The sequence below is a fragment of the Chelonia mydas genome, chromosome 2 (genome assembly GCF_015237465.2).
Source record: "Chelonia mydas isolate rCheMyd1 chromosome 2, rCheMyd1.pri.v2, whole genome shotgun sequence".
In the NCBI taxonomy this organism is placed as follows: Eukaryota; Metazoa; Chordata; order Testudines; family Cheloniidae; genus Chelonia; species Chelonia mydas.
In genome coordinates, this window is record NC_057850.1 from 31,655,883 (window position 1) to 31,672,298 (window position 16,416).

Genomic DNA, 16,416 nt, shown 5'->3' on the forward strand with positions numbered 1-16,416 from the left:
AAGTTAAATTACCTTGCATGGATAGTTAGTGACACAAGATCACCCCCTTCTGAACTACTTCTCAGACTTCTTGCCGCTACTTTGCTAAAACACAACCATACTTGATTAGATACTGGAAATATGCAACTGGGCTGCACTGTTGCCATTCGTTTATTTAAAAAAATATATCATATAGTTTAGTACAACAACTGAGAATTAATCATGTAAGAGAGCTCTTCAAATATGACAGTGTTTTTAAAAAAAATGTGTTTGTCAAATTGGGAAACTGGAGTGCCATTCAACTATGCTGCCAACCTGGAAAGGCACACTCAGAGGAGTGTGTTGCATTTGCTTTAGAAAAAATATTACAGACTAAAAATAATAAATGACGACAACATGCATGCAATTCTGGTGAACCCACATCAAGAAGTCTACTAAACACAAAGTATTTTGGACTCCGTGTTCACAACTAAGGCAACTACAATAACTATTGATGAACCTACTTTACTGGATGCTTGCCTAGAATTAATCACTGTAAATGGAAGACCATTTAAACTAATGGAGGATTCAGGATTTTGCAAAATTGTTGACCGTTTACTGGAAGGCCTGGGGAGGAAACTTAAACGGAACGGTGAATGTGTACGAGACAAAATTGCCACTGTAGCACCAACCATTCCGGAGGGGATCAAAAAAGAAATCAAGGGATGATTAATTTAATTGAAAGTGTATTGTGCCACACAATTTGGCTGATCCCTTTTAGGGATTAACATTTGATACATTATTGCGGAACAATTTGTTCTTTGGACCATAGCATTGAAAGAGGTCAAAGAAAGACACATCTCTGAATATTTAAAAATCTATGATTGTTAAAGTGGTTGGTATGTATGAAATCACCCCAAGCCATGTAAAATTTATAATATAATAATATATATATAAAAATATGAAAGCGGTGAAGATAATGACTGATGACCAGGAAACTGGAAAAACAGAATAACAAATTCAGAATGAAGAACAAACAAAGTTTACTCTTTTAGGAAGATGTTAAAGAAGATATGGACCAGATCAGAATGATTTGATTCATATGGTTGAAGAAGCTGTACTTAATATATCTGCTGAGGCCATGGGTGTAAGATTGAAGGGAGTTTACTGTCCTGCCCATACACTACATCTTGCAGTTGAAGACTAATTCAAGGAATATACAATCTGACCTTATTCATAAAGCTCAATATGTCTGTGTTTAAAAAAACAAAAAACAACCAACCAAACAACAAAACTGAGAAACCAAACAATATTGGTAGTGATCAGAAAATTCAAATAAAAAGCTCACTCTTAGATTGTCCTACCAGGTGGCGCTCAATTTATGACTTGAGTGACTCTTGGAGCTCTGGGATTTCTGACAGGACCTGGCCACATCAAACCATGAGCTTTATATGACAAAAAAAGAATGGAGTGCCATTGAAGGCATCACAATTGCATTGAAGCCTGCTAAAGTGATGACAAAGATTCTTCAATATGAACAACTGACCATGGGTGACTTAAGGTGCTTGGTTAGAATTTCTACTGGAAGTATCAAAAGTCTCTTTTCCTTTTACTGAATCGTTACTGGCTTCAATGAAAAAATGAAGAAAAAAAATCTGTTTTTGAAAATTATATCTTTCTCTTATGTATATAGCTTGATCCTAGATATCAGCTACTACTGTCAGAGGAGGACAAAGTCAAAGCAAAATTTCATTCCACTAAAATGTGGACAAAAATGGAAATGCTTCAGTCAGAAGTAAAAAATGTGATTTGAATCAATATCAGACCTGTCTAACATTGAAAGATCTGAGGATGAATTGGAACTTCTTAAAGCTTGTGAAATATCCAAAAAGGAAGATTTCTGGATGAAGAAAAGGATTGGGCCAGTTGATTCATTTGTGGATGAGCCGTGTCTCAAGTAAGAAAGAAAACATATTAGGCTGTTGACCTTTTCTTGGCAACATAGATTTTTCCATGGCAACAAAATCTTATGAGTGTGGCTTATGCTGAATGCCGTTGATGCTAACAATGTGCAAACCCAGCAGAACCAGATAGTGAGGATTGAGTGAATTGAGAAATTGCTGTAACCTTCTCTTGTGATTACCTCAAAAAAGTGTGTGAGGATCCATTTTTCCTGTGCCTTTTTAGAGCTCTTTACCACGGCTAGAGAGCACAGTTCCAATGAAAAGCCACCATTTGAATGTGAGCTCTGATGCACAGATTGGTTATAAAGCCAGAAAGAATCAGAAATCTACCCACTCAGTGATGATAGGCAGCAGGTTTAAAACAAACAAAAGGAAGTATTTCTTCACACAACGCACAGTCAACCTGTGGAACTCTTTGCCAGAGGATGTTGTGAAGGCCAAGACTATAACAGGGTTCAAAAAAGAACTAGATTAAATTCATGGAGGATCGGTCCATCAATGGCTATTAGCCAGGATGGGCAGGGATGGCATCCCTAATCTCTGTTGAAGCTGAATTGACCACGGGGGATGGGTCACTTGATGATTACCTGTTCTGTTCATTCCTCTGACGCATCTGGCATTGGCCACTATTGGAAGACAGGATACTGGGCTAGATGACCTTTAGTCTGACCCAGTATGTCTGTTCTTATGGTTCCCCATTTACAATTACATTGTGAGACACATCAGGCAATTTTAAATTTTTTAATGTGTGCCATGTTGGATTTGTATTGCTCTGGATATTTCTTAATCAAAATGTCGTTGTGCAGTACCAAGGCAAATGATTTACAGAAGTCTAAGCATATTATAATGACGTTATTCCCTTTTCAGAGTAGCAGCCGTGTTAGTCTGTATTCGCAAAAAGAAAAGGAGTACTTGTGACACCTTAGAGACTAAATAAATTGGTTAGTCTCTAAGGTGCCACAAGTACTCCTTTTCTTTTTGTTATTCCCTTTATCAACCAAATTTGTAATCGCATTTTAAAATATCAAGTTAGTTTGGCAAGATCTATTTTCTATAAAATGTGTTAATTAGCATTAATTATATTAACTTTATTTAATTGTTTGTTAAGAATCCTTTCTCAGCTGTTCCATTATTTTGCCTAGGATCAGTGTCAGGCTGAAAGGCCTATAACTGCCTGGGTCATCGTGTTAACTCCTTTTAAATGTTGGCACAAAATTATTTTTCTTTCACTCTTCTGGAACTTCCCGAGCATTTTGAGAGTTATTGAAAATCAATATTAATGATACAGAGAGCGTCTTGGCCTGCTCTTTTAAAACTTTTGGATGCAAGTTATCAGGACCTGCTGATTTTAAAACGTCTTGTGTTAGTAGCTGTTGTTCAATGTTCTCCGTAGTTACTGTTGAAATGGGAAGTATTTCATCATGATATGAATGTATCTTCTGTTTTTACAGAATAGAAGTATTACAGAACAGAAATATTTATTGAACAAGTCTTCCTTTTCTGTATTGACAGCTGTATCATTTCCATCTAGTAACATATCAGTGCCATTGTTAGGATCACTTTTGTTCCTAATATACTTGAAAAAACTCCTTTATTGTCCTTAACTTTGCTGGCCATCCATTTCTGCTTGTTCTTTTGCTACAATTTCTACAATTACTAACTTGATTTGTAGTCATTGCTATCAACTTTTGCTTTTTTTCCATTTGCCTTTTCATTTGTTATACACTGTGTTTTTAATTTTTATAACAGCTTTCACTCCCCCTCTAAGCCATATTTTTTTTTAATTTTTTTTTCTCTTAAACCAGTGTGGCCTTCTTTATCAATTGTGACTTTTGGGGCATCTAATAAAATGTTCATAAACAGTTGCCCATTATCATTCACACTTTTCCATTCAAATTCTTTCTATCGGCTGCCTTGGCTTATCATTGTTTTCAGCTTTGCGAAACTGGTCCTTTTAAAGCACCAGCTATTACTGGTTTGGACTTGATTCTGTTTGCACATGTGACAATTTGGGGGAAGTCTGTAAAACGTACGAATTCTGGTTGATATTGTGAAGTTGTTGCTCTGAAAAATTGCAGTGTCATAAATTACCCTGTGTGTGTGTGTGACCGACCATTACGGATAGACTAGGGACAATTGTTGCTTGTTAAAATTCAATGACTGCTTATTCAATGTGAAGCACCATGGAACAATGGGTTTTCTCCATCTTGTGGGTAGGTGCTTAAGGAGATAGTCATCCTGTTTTCTAGTGTGATTTGGTGGTCTGTCGCAGACACATAATAGTACCCTGTCTTTATTTGTTACGACATTGATCGGTCAGCATGCAAGATCATTTTCTTCTGAGTTGTCAGTGACTTGGAAATCGGTAATCTCATTTTTGACAGTTTGCCATTCTCATCCGCTTCTGTGCACTCCATTCTTCCTAAACAGGTTATAACCATTGATTTTAACATTACTGTCATGCCAATCGTCTCACCAGACTTCAGCAGTACCAACTAGGTTTAATTTTTGTTCAGAAATGAGCAATTTCTAATTCCTCTTGTTTTATTACACAGGCTCCTCGTATAGATGTATAGGCAATTAAAAAATTCCTATCTTCATGTCCTTTTTTGTCTTGATCAATTTTCTCAACATTTTGATACTGTGCTTGTTTTACCTGAGACAGAATAAAAAGATATATGGTCTCCAGAACCAAAGTTTCTATTACTGTAGCTCCCACCTCTGGATCAGTTTAAATGACTGAAACTCTTGGACTTTTCTTCTGCAACAATCCCACATTCTAATACATTCATCTGGTAACCACTGTATCATTCAAGATTTAAGATCAGGCTGTTCTGATCTGCTTTCATCAAAATGTGGGAGCAGAATGGGCTGCTCCAAACTCCACTCACAGATTTTAATAAGGAACTCCCCCATCTCAGCAATTTCAAAATCATTAATTTCCTCCTCTTCCTCCATTTAATAATAGGCATTTATCATACACAGTTTTCTACAGCTGTCTAGTAAAGGAACCCTTCAAAGTTTAATGATAAACAACTCGTTAACCAAAGAAGGTTGTTTTAAAAAATCTGATTTTGTTTTCCACAATTGATTTATTGTCAAAATCATCATGTATCCACTATCTTACTGTGTTTGCATAGTACCGAGCATAATAGGCCTTTTAGCTGCTACTGCATTATTAATTTGTATATTAAAGAGAATGTCAAAACTATGTGGGAAAAGCAGGCAGGACGAACAACCCAGAGGTGGAAGCCACTGAGTGATCTGTGTTGGCAGTGAAATCCTTGGGGTAGCTTCAGTAAACTTTCTCATTCCTTTTCTAGTGGATAGCAAAGTAGCTACTATGGACTCTTCTCTTTCCCCTCCAACCTCTCTTTCTTTCTTTCTTTTTTTTTTCTTCTTTCTGATTTACAGATTATGTTTAATGAAGAATTTGGGAGTCCCTTTGTTATAGCCCACAGTGTTTCCTTTGTAAAGTCAGATGTGCATTCAGTAGCTGGGCTTCTGCTTCGAGTAGAAAAAGATGAACTGGATGCAAAAGGAAGTGGCTTCCATGTATCCTTGGAGTGGGTTACAATCACAGAAGTAGACAAAGAGGGTGAGTATTTTGTTTATATTCTTGGCAGATATTTTGAAAAGCTGCAACCTCACTATTTAAAAAAATTATTGTATATGATTTGTCATTTCACAAGGCTAGTTATTTTAATTACGTTTTTCAAAACTTTAACTCAGTTTCTATCTTGATTATTTTTTTTTTCCAATTTGAGTTGGGGGTGGGGAATGTAAACCTTTAATTTGCTAAATATCTCTGAGGCCAATTAACGGATAAACAATACAGACACTTATTTGATGTGGGTGACTAGAAGAAAAGGTCAGTGCAGTAGTACTTCACATATGGAGATGTAAATGCAAATTCCCAGAGTGGTCCCAAATAAAAATGTTAGGTCCTCTCACCGTAGTCTTAGCAAACCTTTGTTCCAATCTCCAAACCACTGGACAATTAGGTACTGTTTTCAGCCTCTGGTCCTGGAACTTGAATGGTAAGGGGATTTACAAATTAGGATTAGAAGATGAATATAAGGGGACATAGTATAGGTATACAAATCAGTGGTATATAGAGAGAACATTGAATGCTCTTTAACCTTTTCTATAGTAAAAAGAGCAAGGAGACATTCAATTAAGTTGAAAGGCAACATATTTAAATCTGGCAGTGATTTTTGTATACAGTGATTAAACTGGAACTCATTGCACTTAGATATCATTGATGCCAAGAGTTTAGTAAAATCCAGCAAAGTATATATGTATAGATATATATGGCGAGATAGCTAGATGAATGAGTTAATAATATAAACATCCATAGTTGCATTAAATAGGCTAACTTTTTTATAAAGAATCTAAGACCACATGTCTCGGAATATAAGCCAACGAGTAACTCATTGCAGGGGTGGGGGAGCTCATTTTTGAAGTTTTAGGAATTAAATTATTCATGGCTTTTAAGGATCATAGAATATCAGGATAAGTAAAGTACAGAGCAGCTAATTTACTTTTTTCTGTCATCTTGGTTCGCTCTCTCCCCGCCCCCGCCTGTTCCCCTCTTTCTCTGTCTTAACATGTTTTCTGTTTTTTTTTTCTCCAGCCTTTTCTCCCAGATCAAATTTCTAAGGGTCTGTTGCAGCCTAAATAGCATATCTGTGCCTTCTGGTCCATAAGCGTTCTTTTAGACTCTTGGATGCAGAAGATACTGAGTTAACAAGACTGGACTAGTTTCAGAGTGGTAACCTTGTTAGTCTGTATCAGCAGAAAGAACAGGAGTACTTTTGGCACCTTAGAGACTAACAAATTTATTTGAGCATAAGCTTTCGTGCACTTCATCAGATGCTTATAGTGGAAAATATAGTAGGAAGATAGATAGATAGATACACACAGAGAACATGAAAAAATGGGCCATACCAGCTCTGACGAGACCAATCGATTAAGGTGGGCTGTTATCAGCAGGAGAAAAAAAACTTTTATAGTGATAATTAGGATGGACACAAATCAGACATCAAGAATTAGAACATTCAAAAACCAGTTGGAGAATACTTCAGTCTCCCTGGACACTTAATTACAGACCTAAAAGTCGTAATTATTCAACAAAAAAAGTCAAAAACAGACTCCAACGAGAAACAGCAGAACTGGAATTAATCTGAAAACTGGACACCATTAAATTAGGCTTGAATAAAGACTGGGAATGGATGAGTGATTGCACTAACTAAAAACTATTTCCCCATGCTAATTTCCCCCCTAATGTTACTCACACCTTCTTGTCAACTGTTTGAAATGGGCAATCCTAATTATCACTACAAACATTTTTTTCTCCTTCTACTAATAGCCCGCATTAATCGATTGATCTCATTAGAGCTGGTATGGCAACCCCCATTTTTTCATGTTCTCTGTGTGTATCTATCTATCTACTGTATTTTCCATTACATGCATCTGATGAAGTGGGCTTTAGCCCACAAAAGCTTATGCTCAAATAAATTTGTTAGTCTCTAAGGTGCCACAAGTACTCCTCATTCTTAAGACTGAATTATTTGATTCTGCTCAGCTCTGTTACCATATATAGTATCCTAGCTCTCAGGGAATTAGACTCCATTGAACATGCTTATGAGGTCTCTAAATGTTTTAATATTAGAGGAGACTCTTTTCTAGATGACTTGTCAGTTAAGAGGGAAATAAATGGCCTGAAGATGTAATAATAAAAAAAAGGTTTGGGTATTGTTGAGGAGGATTCTCCATCTCCTCCTTCCTTACCACTATGCTGAAGCACTCTAAAGATCAGGATGAAGGTCCCATGCTGCAATTCAGTGGTTGCAGGAGAGGAGCTCTGTACCCAGAAGTCCCACATTCTTTTTGAATTTATAAAGAAGCATCTAATATTAGCCACCCCTCCAATAAGGCTCAGCTGGGCACTGTGGGAGAACTATTCCAGCCTAGATCTACGTTAATTCCTCTTTGCATCATAGCAGTGGGAGGTGGGGATTTTAAAGGGAGTTGAGAATCTACAGTTTGGAGCATGAGATTAAGGAAATGACTTTTATGACCTCCCCTCCTCCTGGATGAGTATAACCTTCATCTGGGGTGTTGACACTGTTTGTGTTGCTTTTTATGCTGAAATTTTTTTGGCTAGATAGGCCTACCTCAGAGCTAGGATTTAGGGCTTGTAAAGAAAGCCTGCTAGTATTTTCAGCTGAATTTAGCTCTAATGTTGTATTGTTTATCTGTTTCAGTTGATTATACTTTTGGTTTTGTTGAGTCTTCCTTGTACTATCTTTATTTCTAGTTTAACTTCAATTTTTGTTTCGAATTTTTACAAAAATTCTTGGAGATCCCCTAATCAGTTGATACAGAAGAGTAAAGATGTATTCATTCCTATGTTCTAGTTAAATGACCTTTAAATTTCTTTGTATTGACTGCTGTTTTTCTTGTTACTTTTTGGGGGTAAAGATCTTCTTTGCTCCTTATCTGTCCTGCTTATTGTAAAGTACAGCTTTAAAGAAGAGAGTAATGCATACTTGTATATATCCCCTGTATTCCCATCTATGTGAGCATAACTGAGCATAACTGTGTGCTCATCCTGGTTTAAGTTTAGTGAGAGTATAAGAAATCATCTACTCGTAAAGAGGAATTTTTTCACTACGCTGAAAACTCCACCAGTGTTAGCAGGGAAGTGCAGTGTTACCGTACCATGCTAGCTACCAGCATTGACATTTAAGATGGCACGTCTGCTTTAAGGCAATCTATGTGCGCAGAAGGAGCCAATTCTATTGTACTGAGCTTTAGAAGGTTTTATACTATATTCCTTACTAAAGGTTGAGGGTCTTCAGCTTTCTCCATAGTCATTTTAAAGAACTAATGTGAACATTAAATGTTTAAAAAGTCTAAACAATGTTTAAAGAATATTCCCAGTCAATGGGAGCTGCAGAACCAGCACTTGGGGCAAGAGCAGCTGGCAGAGTCCCCTGGCTGCCCCTAGGCATAGGATTCCGGGAGCCACGTGAAGTCACAGCATTCACGGAGCAGGTCAAGTCCCCGACCCCACTTCCCGGCTGGAGCGTCACAGCAGGTCTGACGGGCTGGATGCAGCCCACAGGCTGTAGTTTGCCCATCTCTGGTCACGTGGGAACACTGATATTCATCCCAGTATTCTATGCTGCCTTCATATGTGGATTTTCTTTTTCCATTAATAAATTTGGTTATGTAAAAAGAGCAAAATATTAGAGCTGAAGTCAGCTATGGAAATCCAAAATTATTATCTTACTCTAACTTTATGTACACCACTAGAAATATATGGAAAAATATTTTTGTTTAGATAATACTTTAGGGAATAGGAATAATTCATTTTACCTGGAAATAACATGGCTGTTCTAATAAAATCATTTGTGCCTCTCTTCTTATCCTCAGTTAAAGTTTACAGAGTAGATAACCTTGAAGAAAAGGCTTTGCAAGAGGGCTGTAGATTAAAGGCAGGTGAAAATACCAATTTTTTACGAAAATGTTGGAGTTTCTTTAATTTTCTTCAGACTTCACCATAATGTTTTCATACTTTTTTTGTGAGTAACTTGGGAAAAAATCAATTTCCAAAAACTAACCCTTTTTGGTTTGGTTTTGTCGGAAAACCAGAACATTGTCAAATACAATTTTTCTGTATTAAAATATATATATATATATATACATATATTTTTACAAAAAGCCATTTTTCAAAATTTTGACCAGCTCTACTGTAGATGATACATGGACTATATACCTCAGAATAAGTTTTGCTTCTCTTTCAAAGAGCCATTTATATTATTTACTTTAATCTAGCAGGTAACACAAGGTATTCTTGTTAGTTTTCTGTGTAACAAGGTTTTTATCAATGAAAAGACTCAAACCAGCAAGAAGTAGTGATCAGTCCTTTCGACTGTGAAGTTAGGCAACGTAAACTTCTTCAATAACTTGGTACTGGTATAATGCCTTTTGTCTTCAAAGTGTTCTACACACATTAATTTTAAGAACCTAATACAAGATATTTTAATGTTAGTCATAACATTATTTAAATGAAAATTGTTCAATGTTACTAGCTGGTTGTATAATTGAAAGTGTACATTGAATAATTGAATATTTACACACTTATGGCTGTAGCCTTTACTCAGTTCATTCCATCAATAGGCATTCTGCATGGGGTAGGCTCTTACTGTTTGTACTGTACACCCCTATGAATCCAATACCTGTCAAAAAGCTCAGTACCATTGTGTGCGTCTGAGCTGTGGGAATCCATACCCCAGTTGTTCCCTCTCTTTTCTATAAAATGAAAAGCCCAGCAACAGCTTGGACTCTGAACTCCTAGGATGTTAAATGAATGTCTCATTGATTTGGTGAATATTTCTGCATGTCTTTATGCCTTTACAAGAATGACAGGTTGCCCTGCCACCTTAATGCACAGAGAGATTGCATTTACGTGAAATTTTAGGGTTTTGATAAGGGAAAGCTTGCACTGGAAAAGGAAATCTTGATGAATTTCCTTTGAATAAATTCGAGTGATAAAACAGCTGAAATTGAGACTGATTATAGATAATTTGCAACTCACTGAAGAATATAGCTTGGGATATTTGTTTCATTGCTGCATAATTTGATGATGTTGATTGAAGACCCTGGTTACAGGAAACTCTTCCTATCCTTGAATATTAATGATAAACAGGCACATTTTCTAACTACAATCAATACAAAAATAACTATGAAGTTTCAAAAAGCAAACTTAAATTGTAAAGAACTATATTTCTCTTTTTAAAAATATAATTCACAGTGATGGATGAGCCTGACTTGTAGATTAAATTAAGTAAATACATCCATGTGAAGTTGAATTGAGGCAATACAAAAGCCTTAAGTAAATTTTTTATAAGTGGGAGATCATGATGCTTCATTTTTGTTGCCACCTTTGAAGAAAATTCTGTATCACAGAAATATATGGATGAAAATATGAAAACTTTCAAAAGTGAAAGCTGGGAAGTCCTCCTTCAGAGAAGATTTTGGATGAACAATGTCATGCTCACTTGAAACTGTGTGCGAACCATCTGTGGTAGAAAACTTCACTTAGTTGTGAGGTATGCCCTTCAGGACAGACACGCTACTCTTGTGCACAGTGCTCAGATGATGCATGTTCTTTGTCCAACCCTTATCTTTTGATCTGGATGTTCCCAATTTCTGGTTGTCCCTCTTGGCCCCTTTTTCATTCTACCTGAATTCCACTAATTGGGACGTCTTGTTTTCAGATGTGTGATCTAATGTTTTAAGATTCTGGGAAAACTAGAAATTTTTGGTCAGTGTGTTATATCCTCAAGCTACTCCCTGGCTAGCCTGTGATCCACGGGTACCTCTAGTTCCCCTGACATCCTGGGCAAGAATGATTGAGACTAATAACTAATCCCCCTTTTCCTGGTTGGAAACAGGTTGCCAACTGCTCCTGGCAGAGGTGGTATAATCTTTTGTAGGGCTCTGGGCCAGAGCAAGTGGGGGCCCCTCTGCACCCCTTCCACATGCAGTCTCCCCCAACCCCACCTATGCATCTGCCGGGGGGTGGGGTCAGGGCGCAGGGGCTTCTCCCGCTCCCCAGCAGGAGTGCTGGGCAGGTGGAGCCCCTTTTTCCAAGGTTCCCCCTCAATTGGCCAGGGCACCTGGACATGGGCCCAGTGACTAATCCGCCACTGGCTCCTGGCGGAGTTCAGATGCACCTGTACAGAGCTTATAAATTCTGTACTGCTCTATTGGCTCTTTTAACTATGCACTTCTTTAAGACTGCTGTTGTTGCACGCAAAAACTGTGCATGTTTCATAGCGGTTAGGAAATACAAGTAGATGTTAGTTAACTTGGCCATATTACATACACTTTCCTTGTGCAACGTTGTCACACTTATGTTCTTCTTATGTTTTTGCATTTCCTGAGTGTGTGTTGCACTAGCCTAGTATTGTTCCACCTTTAACGTTGTATTAAGAATAATTTTGATTTATTGTAATTATAAAGTTCAGTGAAGGAAAAGGTGTGATTAATCATTTAAAAACTAAATTACAATTGTCAACATGCAGCAAAATTTAATAAGAATTATAATCTTTCAACCACATTTTTTTATAGTAAGCAATTAAATTCTCTAAACCTAGAACAAATATTATAGTGCTGTACTTTTTAGAGGGAAGTATAAAACTTGATCAGCAGCAAAACTTTATTTAAGGTTTTATATCAGGAGCAACTGCTATTTAATCACATTTTTATCAGTATACATATTTCTTTTTCCCTTAAATATAGTAGGAAATTTTTCTTTTTCTTATTAATTATACTGCTCATATCTGGGGTTGTCCACATCTGAAAATGTATTCATATCACTACTTTGATAGACTGGATGAAATTAAGGTATAAATCTAGATCTCACACACATTGAAGTGTCTAGACAGTTACTGTTTGGTGTGCAAATTTTTTCTTGTTTGAAAATAACTTCTATATTTGTTACCTGTTAGAGGAAAAAGTGTGTTTCTATCCTTTCATCAGGAATGTTGATTCATAATCACTAAATCTATATAAAACAGAGGATGTGAAGCCTAATAGAAACCAAAACAAAAAGTGAGGAAATGCCAAGTTTAGGCTGTGAACCTCTGTGCTTTAACTAGTTTCCAGGTATTTTATATCGGGGGTAGCCGTTTTAGTCTGTAGCCGCAAAAACAACAAGGAGTCCGGTGGCACCTTAAAGACTAACAGATGTATTTGGGCATAAGCTTTTCTAGTCCACTAAAGCTTATACCCAAATACATCTGTTAGTCTTCAAGGTGCCACCGGACTCCTTGTTGTTTTTCAGGTACCTAATGCATCTCATATCTGAGTCAAAATATATCTCTAGTGCTTCTCTGTGTATCAGATGTGTCCCAGTAGAGAGAGACAATTTGTCAGAGCTCTGACTGTCTTAAGTGCAAATGAACTGTGTGTGCACATGCATGCGTGAGGTTTTTTTGTTTTTAACACTACCAGATATCTCTTGTTCATGGTCCAATTGCTTGATAGGTTTTTTTTAATTTTGTTAGACCCCTGAAACATCTTTTGCTAACCGGATGACAGCATGTTTAACTAGTAAACCACAATACATGCTTCATAATCTATATAATAAAACTGCAGGATTGTCACTCTGAAGCCTAGAACGTACTTTGAGTCAGTGTGATGCAATGGAAGCATGGTTGAGAGCTTTTTTGTTTTGTTTTGTTCAGAGTATCACCAGGTTGAATCATCACTGCATTTTAGTCTATTACTATACAGTTTTTAATTTCTCAGCCATTTTGACTTTATGAATTACACCAAGAGCTTTAACCAATGTGATGTCAAAGTTAACTCAATCAGTCCCCACTCTTACTCTACAGCAGTGGTTCTCAAACTGTGGGTTGGGACCCCAGAGTGGATTGCGACCCCATTTCATGGTGTTGCCAGGGCTGGCGTTAGACTTGCTGGGACCCGAGACCAAAGCCCAAGCCCCCACTTCCCCACTGAGCGTCAGGGCTCAGTTTACAGGTCCCCTACCTGGGGCTGAAGCCCTTGGACTTTTGCCCACCTCCACAGGCTTTGGCTTCTCCCCTTCCCCGACCCTGGCCAGGGGGGCAGGGCTCAGTCAGGCTCAGGTTTCAGTCTCCCCCCTCCTGGGGTCATGTAGTAATTTCTGTTGTCAGAAGGGTGTCGCAATGCAATGAATTTTGAGAACCCCTGCTCTACAGATAACTTTATTGCAACAGTTTCATGGGCTGTGTGAGCGAGACTGCACAGGTGGTAGGTTACTTGCCTTAACTGCCGTACTCAGCACCCAACTATCACTCACACCAATCAACACAAATCTCCTGCCACAATCTACTCCAGACACAAATCAACACACCCAGCATACACAATAACCCCAAACAGCACTCTGAAGCCTAGAATATCTGAGGCCTTGTCTACCCTTGGAAAGCTAAAGCCGGACAGCTGTAGCGCTTCAGTGTAGACACTACCTACGCCAATAGGAGAGGTTCTCTTGTCAGCGAAGGTAATTCACCTCCCCGAGAGGTACTAGTTAGATCAATGGAAGAATTCTTCCATCAACCTAGTGCTGTCTGCACCGGGGGTTAGGTCAGCTTAGTTACATCACTCGGGGTATGGATTTTTCACACCCCTTAGTAATATAGTTCGGTTGTCTAGCTTTTTAGTGTAGACCCAGCCTGTGTCAGTGTGACATGACGAAAACAGCTGTAAGCATGGTTGAGAGCTCTTTATGTTTAGAATATCACCAGGTTCAATCATCACTGGGATTCGTAGTCTGTTACAGTCCAGTTAAGTTCTCAGTCATTTTTGGTGTTGGTCACATATGGCTTTACAAATTAAACCTGTGTGATCGTATAGGCTTTCAGCTACTAGTTTAAAGTTAACTAACTACAGTAACTCCTCGCTTAACATTGTAGTTATGTTCCTGAAAAATGCGACTTTAAGCAAAACAATGTTAAGCGAATCCAATTTCCCCATAAGAATTGATGTAAACAAGGGGCTTAGGTTCCAGGGAATTTTTTTTTTTGCCAGCCAAAAGAATATATATATACACACACACACAGACACACACACAGTATAAATTTTAAACAATTTAATACTTGTACACAGTGATGATGATTGTGAAGCTTGGTTGAGGTGGTGGAGTCAGAGAATGGGATATTTTCCAGGGGATGCCTTACTGCTAAATGATGAACTAGAGCAGCTGAGCCCTCAAGGATTAACACGTTGTTAATGTAGCCTCACACTCTACAAGGCAGCACAAATGGAGGGGGGGAGACAACATGGCAGACGGAGACACACACCCTGTGTGTGTGTGTGTGAGAGAGAGAGATGTGCATTGCCCCTTTAAGTACGCTGATACCACTCTAAGTACATTGCCTTTTTAAGTAGATCAGCAAGTTGAGACAGCAGCTGCTGCCAGCATGCTCCCTCCGTCCTGAGCCCTATGGTGTCCTGTCCCGTCCCCGCCAGCTCTATGGAGATGGGGTAAGCAGGGGTAGGGGGACGCCCTGACGTTAGCCGCCTTCTCCTCCCCCCACCCCCTGCAGCAAGCAGGAGGCTCCTGGGAGCAGCTCCAAGGCAGAGGGCTGGAGCAGCACGTGGCAGTGGCGGGAGGGACAGCTGAACTGTTGGCAACTGATAGCCTGCTGGGCGGCTGCCCCTCATCCTGCAAAAGAAGTGGACAAAGCAGGCGGCTGCCAAACAATGTTCGAAGGGAGCATTGTGCAACTTTAAATGAGCATATTCACTAAATGATCAGCAACGTAACAGCGAAACAACATTAACTGGGATGACTTTAAGTGAGGCATTACTATGCAGTAGAACTTCTTGGGAATGAGGTTGTTCGTAATGTCTGAAATGTTCGTAACTCTGAACAAAACATTATGGTGGTTCTTTCAAAAGTTTACAACTGAACATGAGACTTAATATAGTTTTGAAACTTTTCTCTTAATTTAAATGAAACAAGCATAGAAACAGTTTCCTTACCTTGTCAAATGTTTTTAATTTTTTCCTTTTTTTAGTAGTTTATATTTAACTCAGTACTGTACTATATTTGCATTTTTTTTTCCCTCTTTCCCCCGCCTCTGCTGCTGCCTGATTGTGTACTTCTGGTTCCAAATGAGTTTGTAACTCTGATGTTTGTAACTATGAGGTTATACTGCATTTTGAAAAGTGGGGTGGGGGAGGGAGCATCATTGCTAAGATCTTGTATGATATACTTCTATCCTGGAGCAAAACATTATGATCATCTTCAAAAAATAAATTAATAATAATAATGACATAGCTCTTCTATAGTGCTCTTTTATCATAGACTTCAATATGGTTTTTTTATGCAAGTGTTAGTACAACTTTAATGCTCGGCATTTACAAGTACTGCTTTACATTTTTTCAAAGTATATTAATAATACTAGTTATTGCCTCTACATCCTGTTGAAGTAGATAATTAGGGATAATATTACCTACCTTGTAGATTGGGAGTCTGAGCCAAACAGGTGACTTGCCTGAGTGGGCATAGTTGGGATTACAACTTGAGAATTTTTTGGCTCCTGGCACCACTATTACACCAGTAGGTCACACTGCCTCACAGTTATAGTGATTGTGAATTTTTTTTAATAACTTGATTCGAGGATCCTAAATCATTGTATAAATGTAATGTTGGCAGGCATCACTTTGCTTATTGCTGAGATGCAGCTACCTGTGTGAAGAAATGTGCTGGCTGTCTATTAGTGCTCAAAAACAATACTATGTCCAAATTGATCAGACCCCTTTTGGTGGGGATTTAGGTAGGCAGAATATGATTTGATTTCTTTTTTTAAGAGATCACTTCCAATGTGCAGCTTTTCCCTAACATTATGCCGAACGATGAGTATAATAGAGTATGTGCTCTTAGAGCCAAACAGATTCCAGGATCATTAATGCTGTCCACATTGTT

General features: G+C 38.1%; 1 protein-coding gene across 2 annotated transcripts in view; it reads left to right on the forward strand.

The window, feature by feature from the left end:
* The window catches only part of NUDCD1 (NudC domain containing 1), a 144,834-nt gene that overhangs the window by 56,258 nt on the left and 72,160 nt on the right, over positions 1-16,416 (forward strand). For both annotated transcript variants that reach the window (XM_007065303.4, XM_037892116.2), the window contains exon 4: positions 5,337-5,520. In XM_007065303.4, the coding sequence (XP_007065365.2) occupies positions 5,337-5,520 (184 nt within the window). The remainder of the gene's footprint in view (positions 1-5,336; positions 5,521-16,416) is intronic.